This window comes from Balaenoptera physalus (genome assembly GCF_965194825.1).
Source record: "Balaenoptera physalus genome assembly, chromosome: 10".
Classification (NCBI taxonomy): Eukaryota; Metazoa; Chordata; class Mammalia; order Artiodactyla; family Balaenopteridae; genus Balaenoptera; species Balaenoptera physalus.
In genome coordinates, this window is record NC_138889.1 from 70,996,813 (window position 1) to 71,007,753 (window position 10,941).

At 38.3% G+C, this 10,941-nt stretch overlaps 1 protein-coding gene across 2 annotated transcripts; it reads right to left on the reverse strand.

The window, feature by feature from the left end:
• Window positions 1–2,171: 2,171 nt before the first annotated feature.
• On the reverse strand, window positions 2,172–10,466 carry PTH (parathyroid hormone). Of its 2 annotated transcripts, none has more exons than XM_082476058.1 (3): window positions 7,062–10,466; window positions 3,367–5,451; window positions 2,172–3,247 (listed from the first exon to the last, which is right to left on the reverse strand). In XM_082476058.1, exons 2-3 carry the CDS (start codon window positions 3,546–3,548, stop codon window positions 2,986–2,988), a joined length of 444 nt encoding a protein of 147 aa, XP_082332184.1. In that variant the 5' UTR covers window positions 3,549–5,451; window positions 7,062–10,466; the 3' UTR covers window positions 2,172–2,985. The 2 variants fall into 2 exon arrangements, with proteins under 2 accessions (XP_082332184.1, XP_082332185.1); XM_082476059.1 differs by lacking the exon at window positions 7,062–10,466 and having other exon boundaries at window positions 3,367–3,457; window positions 5,371–5,481.
• Window positions 10,467–10,941: the final 475 nt, after the last annotated feature.

Genomic DNA, 10,941 nt, shown 5'->3' on the forward strand with positions numbered 1-10,941 from the left:
GCTTCCAGTGGGAGTGGATATTAGTAATGGATATTAGGAACAACAGGATGTTGAGGGATAACAATGTTGTTTATTGCTCAAAGGTCCTGGACAAGCATCCACCCTTGGCCCTTAGGTTTTCTCACTAGCAAAATGGGAGTATTGCAGGGGCTAGTGCAAGGGATAATGATGCCTTGGCCCTTGTAATCCTCTATTATGGGCTTTATGCTTTGAAGAGATTCTTTCCTATAGAATATTGATTAATTCTGAGCAGAGGTTTTGAGAGATCTATTTGAATCTTAATGGGAGGTGTGCTGTGAATTTTGCTAATATCAGTTGGAGATTTTGCCCATAACAAAGATGGTAGCTGAATCGATAGGGACAAATTATCAGTGTTTCCAGAATCAGCTCTAGAATCATTAGAGATGGAGCAAATAAAAGATGTCAAGGGGTCATTTAATTCACCTGGTTTTTACTTCAATGACTACTCTCAAGTTCTAGAATTATTTCTACCTTTGCAATTTTTTTTTTTTTATGCCGCACTGTGTGGCTTGTGGGATCTTTGTTCCCTGACCAAGGCCCTTGGCAGTGAAAGCATGGAGTCCTAACCACTGGACTGCCCGGGAATTCCCTTTATGATTTTTTTTTTCTCCCTTTGGAAGAAAGAAATTCCAGCATGATACTTCTCTAAGAAGTCTCAGCCTGATAGATGGATGGGGTTGAGGAACTAAGGAGAAAAAGTTATGTATCTCTCAAAGGGCCAAACAAAAGGAAATAGGTTCAGGGACAGGCATCTCTTGAGGTTGATTAGAGATCCCCACTATTTGAACTGTTTTAGTACTTCAAGGCAGGGGCTATTTCATAGTAGTGGAGTCAAGCACCGAGAGTGTGGCTCTGGTGTCAGTTAGGACTGGAAGAGATTCATACCCAATCTGGAGAGACGTTTCTCCAAGCAGATTAAGAGGGATGATTGGGAAGAGGCCCTGTAGTTTCTCAGAGCCCCATCATTGAGAATTGGGAGGACGTTGGAAAGGCTTGTTAGAGGGCTGAAGGTGCCTAAAGCACTTAAAGGTATAACAATCTCTTTTCCAGTGTCCTAGCTTTTTGCAATAATAGCAGAAACTAGGAGGGTTTTGTTTTTGTTTAGGGGTTTTTATTTGCTGGAGTTGAAGAATTTTAGCGTGGTTTATTTGGTTTTGTTTTTTTGGGGTTTTTTTGGCCACTGCATGCAGCTTGTGGGATCTTAGTTCCCTGACCAGGGATCGAACCTGGGCCATGGCAGTGGAAGCGTGGAGTCCTAACCACTGGACAGCCAGGGAATTCCCTAGTGGTCTTTCTTTTAGGTGAATCATCTAGAGTGCAAGAGAGCAAGTTTGTCAGATTAACTAAGTCTGGAGTGGACATATTTTCCCATTCCATCCTGATCCTTTTTACTAGAAGGGAAAGGTCCTGGTTCAGCCCATTAATAAACATAGAGTTAAAAGCTACCCAGGTGGAATAAACATCTGAAGGAAGACCAGAATTTTCTTTAAAAGTAATCTGAAGTCAATTGTAATAGTCATGAACAGATTCATCTGATTTTTTTGTGCAAACCTAAATTTTGCTGCAATCAACAGGCTTTGGAGAAGGCCTAGGAGTTGCTCCATGAAGTTGCCTAGCAACTGTCCAAGCTTGATCGTATAATAAGTTAGCAAGCTGGTCTCCCAGTTGTGATTCTAGAGACTTTCAGGATTTTCCCAATTAGCAGTTTTCATGCAGTGCTGGGCCAGGCCTTTATCAACAAGCATATGAACTAACTGATTTAAATCAGAGAAACAAGGTTGACAAGTTTGAAAGACTGTATTAAATTCCTCAGCAAATCTGTGAAGATCTTCGGTTACTTTGGGAAAATATTTGACTGTGGCTCGCAGTTTAGCTTTAGTCCAGGGAATATAAGAAATTCAGGGTTTAGCCTCTGGATCCTCAGAAGGCTTAATTTTGAGGGGACAGGTTCTGATAAGTTCAGAGGAAAAAGGAGTGGGGAGGGTTTCAAAGAAATATGAAAGTTCAGCGAGAGAATTAGTAAGGGGGAGCTGAGGGTGTAGAGAAGGTGTGGGCAGTGTAGAAGGGAAGGAGGGAGATGGCGCCGGAGGTGAAGCCTGAGCATAGGGAGCCAAGGAAGAGGAGCACGAGGCTTCCGAAGCCATTCATCTTTCTTTAATTGCTTGTTTGCCTCAGTTAATCTTAAAATCCTATTTTGCAGAGAGGCAATTTTAGGGTCCTGGTGATATTTGGAGGCCTCAAAATACCAATCAAAATAGGCATTTCATTCAGTTTTGGAAATCTTAGAGCTATAGTAGTCCAATTTGGTTTTAAGAAAATTGAGTCTGGGGATTTCAGAAGTTCTCCATAATGCCCATTGATATTCTAAATTGTCTTTGGTTAAGTCAGTCCATTTTGTTAGAAACGCGTGTGAGGAAGGACAAATGAACAAAGTTATATTCTATTAAACACAAAAATTCTATTCCTTGCAATTTGGGGTCCAGACTAGGAATATGACCAGTGGCATTTCATTTCCTTTCCTGAAATGAAGAGGACGATAGTAACTAGCTAGTGATGATTCGGGGACCTGGTACTTTGATAATATTTAAAGGATAATTTCAAAATATCAGAATGTTAGACATAGGGTTAACAAAAATTTTGTGCTGTTCTTCTTAGTCACAATCAATTTAAACATATTGGTGTTACTCAGAACCAAAAGATATTTTTATAACAAGGAAGAAATACTTAACTTCATTTATTTAGAATCAATAGAAATAGAATTATTAAAAGAGCTCTTACATGAATAAAAGTAAAATCAAAATAATCAATTAAAATTGCTGCTATCACAGCTAGCAATAGATTACACATAAAGTTTGGTAATATTAGAAATATTGGCACTTAATCTTAATAGAGCTTGAAAACCTTAGCAGCATGTAATGTTGTTGCCCTATGCTGTCTAGAGCAGTGCTCTGATCATATCTCTTTTCACTGGGGTTTAGCTTTAATTAATACATCCACATCAGCTTTGTCTGCTTCTCCAAGACTTTTTTGATGGCTCTCAACCAGGACATTGTCTTCCTTTTTTTGGGGTCTCTGGGAACTACCATCTCTGTAAGCTATAGAAGTTCCGAGAGCAACAAAGTTGTGCACATCCTGCAACTTCTTACGCAGCCATTCCACTCTTTCCATGGAGCTCAGATGCTTGCCCAGGTTATGCATAAACTGTATTTCACTCACAGATCTCTTCCTAGAGGGAACAGAATCAGAGAGGATCACTCCATTAGCTCCCCTCTTCCAAATCATAAAGCCAACCTTAAAAATCCAATTCCCATGTCCTCACCGTGCAGAACAGGCTATGGTACTTACTTAACAGACTTCCCTTCCGATCTTGCAAGAAAACAAACCGCGAACATGACAACCATTACTTTAACCATGTCTTTTGCAGACATCATCTTCACTAAAAGAAAAAGCAAAATGGAGGCATTTAAAATACTTCTAATATTCCAAACTATACAATTAAATTTATAGTAGTTTATATTTATAATCATACAACTTTGTACAGAGTGTGACAGTAACTAATTGGATTGTTTTTCATGAGAGACTTTTGGAATCAGCCTCTTTATTTTACAGTATATATAAGTATATATTATGTATACAGATAATTAGTATATATCATGTATACACACAATTTGACTTAGAAATTAGACAGATTAGCTTTACTTTCTTAGGTATCTTTTTGAGAGTTCTTGTGCAAGTTTTAATATATGAATTTAAGCTACATGAAGAATGAAAAACCTTATTGTTTAGTATTTCCTCCCACATTTTGTGTTATGACTAAATACACAAGAAGCTTGAAAATGGCTACTTCTTTTTTATTTATTTATTTATTTATTTATTTATTTATTATTTTGGCTGTGCCGGGTCTTAGTTGCAGCACGCAGGACCCTCGTTGCAGCATGTGGGATCTTTAGTTGCGGCATGCGTGCAGGATCTAGTTCCCCGACCAGGGATCCAACCTGGGCCCCCTGCATTGGGAGCGTGGAGTCTTACCCACTGGACCACCAGGGAAATCCCTACTTCTTTTAATTAGGTAAATTGTCAACAGTGTTTGTTGACTTAGCAAATCTCTTTTTCATAAGTAAACTTCCTTTCAACACAATGATAAACATAAATGCCAAATGAATAGGCTCTGATTTAGAGATTTTTACTAAATTAACACACACTTCTCCTACCATTAAAAAGAATGTGTCAAAGCATTTAAACATCATCTAATTGATTACTTGTTATATGAATTTAGAGCTTTGACTCCATATAAAATGCCTGTCTGTATCTTATCTTTTCAGATTATTTTATTAACAATTTTGTTTGAGTATAATTTTTAGTACTTTCCTCCTTTGCTTTTAAGCTTTTCATCTCAAAATAGAAAAGTCTTACCGTAATCTGCATTTCAACAATTGCAAAGCCTTTTATCATAGACGTGCCTTTTCTTAATACTTAACGTTCTCTGTTTTAACATACACATAGGGTGGCTATGTACTCATATTTTAAAGGGAAACTGCATCATTTAGAAGTAGCATAAGGAGCATTATTATCTACTATATTTATTTTCACTGTGCAATATAAAGCTATTGAAGGAGCAACAAATGAATATTCTTCATTTTTGGTTTGTGTTAGAAACAATCATTGTAGCCAGAGGACAGAAGCTTGGGGGTCCTATTCTAGCTTTGTCACATTCACCTAACGCCTCTGCCTTGCTTCCTTGTTCTTAATAGAGAGATGAGGTTCTTACAAGAATGTCATTTAAAAAGCTGAAAAATGGTTGTAAAACATCCTTCAAATTCATGTACAGTTTTCAGAATAGAAAATTAGAAAAGGCTTTATGTAAAGGGAATAAATATTCAGCAGTAAAACTGAGTTTCTCCAACTATAGTACACAGATTGAGCTCTCTATGAGGATATTCTGGAGGAAAAATGGAATTTTAACTCAGAGAAATAAATTTACACTGATTATTTAAATCAGAATTATTCATTTCGCATTAGGCTGTTTTATTTCAAAATTTTAATAAGATACCATTAAAGCACATCATGCCAAATTTTAATTATTTTTCATGTAATTTCAGATAAGTTTATAAAAAGCAAGGCCTCTCAAAAGACTTTAATCACAAAAATAAATGATTTAACAACATTTTAGCAGCATAAATTTATTTTTTATTGCAGCATTTTTATATTAAATATCATTCAAACCCTCCCTTAACATTTTACCTTGAACGAGTAGCATGACATTAGTAGAAAATGGTACACATTAAATAATTGCTTGATCATAAAAAAGAACTCATATGAAATTTAAAAGAGAAAATAAAGATTACTCACCACACAATGTCTTAGGACACGATCTTCTTTCAGGTGTATTAGCAGCTGATGCTTTCTCAAAGTTGAGTAAACCTGAGAAAGCTGATGAATTGAGTTGTAGACCCTTAAATGTGACTTTTATATATAGGTCTTCCACACACCAAGAGAAGCTTTTTTATTGTTACGGATGACGTCACTCCCAATTCTCTGAATTTTAACTATAGGATCAGAGCAGCACACACACTCCCATGGGGCGGTGCTCATTCCTCTTAAATTTTAGATAATTGGATATTAAAGGGAAAACAGTGTGGGGCTGGGAAAGGATTTATGCAAAGATTTCTAACAAATAGTGAATTGTAATTCTGACTGGATTAGTGAATTTATATTACAAAAAAGACTGACTTCAGAGATTTATGGTAAAGTCATCACTTATTTGAAAGTAAAATCTGAAAATAAGTATATTTCTTATAACCATAAAATTGGTACAATTATTATGAGGATTATAATGAATCATATTACATTATGCTTACTTTACAAGCCATATTCAACCAATCCATATCATTCCTGATCATCTTTCAAAAAAATAGGTATAGTGCTTTTCTTAAAGGAAGTGTTAAAAATGTTTTGAGAATATGCTCTTAGTACATAATTAATCTGAAAGGCTTCAAAAGTGAAATTATTTAAAAATTCATTTAACTTACATTTTATCTCTTTTTATTTTAATTTGCAATAAAAACATTTGAAAAGCAGTAACTGTATGCCAGATTTTACATATATCATCCCACTAAGTCTTCACAGCAATCCTTTAAAGTAAATACTATTATCTTCACATGAGGAAACTGAGGTTTGGAAAATGAAGAAGATGGAGTTCAACAAAGGTCTTTATGATTCCAGAGCTATTTTAATTCTTACTACCTCAGTTTCCCCTTAGAAATGTAGCCCTTCTTTGAACCCCAGTCTTCCTGACTCTAATTTGCCTAACCCTTTGCAGACTCTTTGCCAGGAGTTGGGTCTTGTTTCTCATGTTCCCCAGCTAGTGATGGAGGGCCTACTCCAAAACCTAATAGAGGCAAGATGCCACCACCTGTCTAATTTCAAATATTGCTACAGCCTTGTCCCCATCTATCGATCAAAACCCCTTGAATCCCCTTGGTATATCTAGGGTTCGTTTAGGCAGCTTGCCTCCCAACTAAAGCCCCAGAATTGGATCAGTTCTCTTAGCTCTGCTCCTACCCAGGCTTCATGTTATCCTCTTTCCTGCTAACTCTTGCCAAGCTTTGACTCTACATCAAGTAAGAGCCAGTCCAAATTTCAAATACCCGTACAGAGGCTAGAATGAAAGATATGTGTTAGTGCTGCTCTGAGAAATCCTCTACACTGAGCAAATCTCATTTGGAGTAGTGTTCCAGGCTCCGTTTCAGAAGTCTTAGAGACAAACTGCAACATGTCTGGAGGATATGAACCAGGTTGGTGAAAATGTTGATAAACATGACATATCAGAAGGAGTTGAATCAAACTGGAAAAGTCTGGAAAAGAAAAGACTTGGGATGATGATGTAGCTGTTTTTAATTCTTTATAGGGCTTCTATAAGGAAGAAGGAATATCTTCTGTGGTTTAAGAAGGAAGAAATGAGTCCAATGGCTAAAGATTACAGGGAGGCAGATTTGGGCTCAACTTGGATATCGTAATTGTCAAAATAAAGAATCACTTACCTTCCTAAGTAGTGAGTTCCCGATCACTGGAAGTGTTCAAGCAGAAGCTGGGTGAGCATCTATCAGAGATATCATAGAGATTCATACAGAGCAGAGAGTTGAACTAGATAACCAAGAGGTCCCTTTCGACTAAAAAAAAAAATCGATTGTTTTGATCCTTTAAAAGACATCTTCTGATGCAAAGTCTAAACCTGATGTTTGTGTACCATTTTTTGTCACGCTCTGTTAAGAAGTAGAACTGGAAAAACAAATGGTTTTATAAACACATTTTTTGATTGTTATTATAAAGCCATGTTTAACATTTTAATTTGGAGATTTTTCCCACTTCTTTGGGTAAGTTCGATATAATTGACAGCTTTCCAGGAGTAATGCACACTGTTTTCACTGTCTTCCTCTTATTACAATTATTTAAGAATAAACTGCCATATTGAAGATAACCACATTATTAAACTAGTTTTACAGAAAAATAAAGAAAACAGACAAAGCTTATTCATTCAAAAAGTGCATTGAGTATATACTAGATATCTGCCAGAGGCTGTGTTAATCACTAAATGATTGAGACATGATCCTTGCCCTGAAATTTGACATATAAATTGGAATATAATGTAATAGGTGTTATAATAGCCATATTAACAGAGGCTTATAAAAAGCACAGAGGAAGAAGTGACTAATTTCCCTGTAGTTGTTGCAAGCTGTTTTCCTGAGAAGCTTAAGTATTCTCAAGGACGAATGAGTTTTCCATCAGAGAAGGTGAGAAAGGACAAGAAGGAACAGCATGTGCAAAGGCATGGAGGCAATGAAGACTGAATACACGCTAGTGGGAAGAGAGGGGAGATGGGTAATGACCCTAAAAAAGTAAGTATGGTACAAATTATGGAAGGCTTCTGTGTGTATGCCTAGGAGTTTTATCTTGTAGTCCTCTCTAAACACATGTGTGCATTAGTAATATTTTGTGTCCTTTGGATTTTGTAAAGTACCACTTTGACCTTCCCACAAAGAAGAGACACAGCTGCCAAGATTTGGCACATAGTTTATCTGAACCATCAGCCTCTGGGACTGTAGACATTAGATAGAAGGAAACCATTTAGGAATAAGAGGGCTAAGGGCTATGTGGGCACAAGAGACTGATGTCAGAGTGACAGAAAAGAGCTGAGCACAGCTTTTTCCTTTGAAAAGCTCAGCCTTTCTTAGCGCTCTCAAGTTCTCTGAAGCTAGGATCAGACAACCTACTGTATTCCTCCTCACATTTGGTAAGGATAAAGGGCCATGTGTTATTTCCCCTTGCATTATGGGAGGTTTAATTTGAGACTGATAACTTTTTCCTTCTGTTTGCTCAATAGGAATTAGTATGGCTTTGGGGACTTAACATCAAGAAGAAACTTCCAGCGCTGGGATATCCAGCTATAGTTCTCCTAATTCCATGTTTTGTCAACAGATTAATTGGTGACTGTCTTAACAGTTGACCTACTCTTTTGCTTTAAGCTCTCCTGTGGGCTATTGAGCTACTGAATTCTTAATCTGTCAGACACAATTTTCCTCCCTCCTACTCACCAGCCCCCAGACGTTTCTCTTGTTAGAGACAATGAGTAAAAATGTTTTAAAGGACAGCATATAATAACTGTTGAATTTTCCACTTGTTTTTTATAATATTCACTTCTTTATTTTTCTTTCTCCATAACCTTTAGTGATGGATATTGCAAGTGTGGTTCTCTGATAGGCAGCGTTTAATAAGCCATTGATCTTTTTATATGTATGAGCTGTTATAAATCCTGGGATACATTATACCTGAGCAGCCCCTCAAAGATGAAATATGCAGCTACCTTCACAAGTAAAATACTACTTGTTGCTTTTTGTCCATTCTATCAGTGAGCGTCCATCCCTGCCTGTATTCCTTCTCCATGTTTATGTGGAATGGAGGAGTGTTAAAATGACATGCACTGTTTTCACAGTTAGAAAAAGGCATCTCTGCAGGTGGGGACTGAGGGTAAAAAGATTCTGGATGCCTGGGATGAGAGAGTCCTAAATACAGCAAGGAATGTCACAGTGTAAACCAGGGTGTCACTTGGGGAAGCCTTGGGATCTTTATTGATTGAAAAGATTTCTAGTTGTGCAGATGCCTCTGTAATGTTCTCATGACATAGGTAAGCACTGGAACAAGTCCTTGAGTGTTCCTCATTCAAAAGCCCCCTGAGATTTAATTGTACCCTCTGTTTCTTAAAGAAATGGAGGTGGGGGGGAAAGTAGGCTTTGAGAGTTTTCATTTTTATTTTCGGAACCATAAGAAAGTTGGACAGCCATAGCAATTTAATGAAGAAGTAAAGTCTCACATTTTTAATGACCCTTTTCAGTGAGCTGACCAGACCACTGATGTCACCGCTAATTCTAAATATTCTTCTTTTATTGTCTCGTAAATATACTTTTCAGACCAAGTGTTCTCATTTGGAGTATAGACAATATGTTTTCCTCAGTAAATGTGAATCTTCCCTTGGAATAGATTCTTAGTTCTGCTCCATTTTCCCTTACCCTTGGTAGAATATTATATGCAATTTATGACATCAGAAAAAAAATACAATGTCTTTCACATCCCTTCCCAATAGTCAACTGGAGCCAATAGTCTGTGTACCTTGATTCTTTCTTTATGTTTTAAAATAGTGTGGGGAAAATAAAGCAGGACAGGGGGTATTGGTTTCCCATTAGTGAAGCTTTAAGTCAAATGATCTGGGTGTTCAGAGTCTGAGTTAGGAATGCCAGCATGTCAATCCAAATTACCATTTTAATCCAACATAGTAAAGATTTGTTGAGCACCTAAAATCAGCCAGTCTAGAAACAGTAGCAATTTCCCTGCTCACAATCTTCTCCCTGAACTTTTTTTTCCTGTGATTTTTTTTAAGTTAGAGCATCTTAACTTTTCAGATCTCAAATTCTACATCTCAAAGTAGAATACTGCCTTCCCTCCTTTTAATTATTTTTATTTATTTATTTATTTATTTATTTAGGGCTGTGTCGGGTCTTCGCTGCTGCGCACGGGCTTTCTCTAGTTGCAGTGAGCGGGGGCTACTCTTTGTTGTGGTGCGCGGGCTTCTCATTGTTGTGGCTTCTCTTGTTGTGGAGCACGGGCTCTAGGCGCGTGGGCTTCAGTAGTTGTGGCAAGCGGGCTCAGCAGTTGCGGCTCGCAGGCTCTAGAGCGCAGGCTCAGCTGTGGTGCATGGGCTTAGTTGCTCCGCGGCATGTGGGATCTTCCCGGACCAGGGCCCGAACCTGTGTCCCCTGCGTTGGCAGGAGGATTCTTAACCACTGCACCATCAGGGAAGCCCTGCCTTCCCTCCTTTTAGTTATGAGCTTTCAGAGATGAGCTATCATACGTGAAAATGTTTTGACTGTAAATGGCATTCAAAAAATGCATGTTGGTGCCACGGAGCAACTGGGCCCGTGAGCCACAATTACTGAGCCTGCGCGTCTGGAGCCTGTGCTCCGCAACAAGAGAGGCCGCGATGGTGAGAGGCCTGCACACCGCGATGAAGAGTGGTCCCCACTTGCCGCAACTAGAGAAAGTCCTCGCACAGAAACGAAGACTCAACACAGTCATAAAAATAAATAAATAAATAAATAAAAGAACGTGAATTTCTTAAAAAAAAAAAAAAAAAAAAATGTATGTTGGGGCTTCCCTGGTGGCGCAGTGGTTGAGAATCTGCCTGCCAATGCAGGGGACACGGGTTTGAGCCCTGGTCTGGGAAGATCCCACATGCCGCGGAGCAACTAGGCCCGTGAGCCATAATTGCTGAGCCTGCGCGTCTGGAGCCTGTGCTCCGCAACAAGAGAGGCCGCGATAGTAAGAAGCCCGTGCACTGCGATGAAGAGTGGCCCCCACTTGCCGCAACTA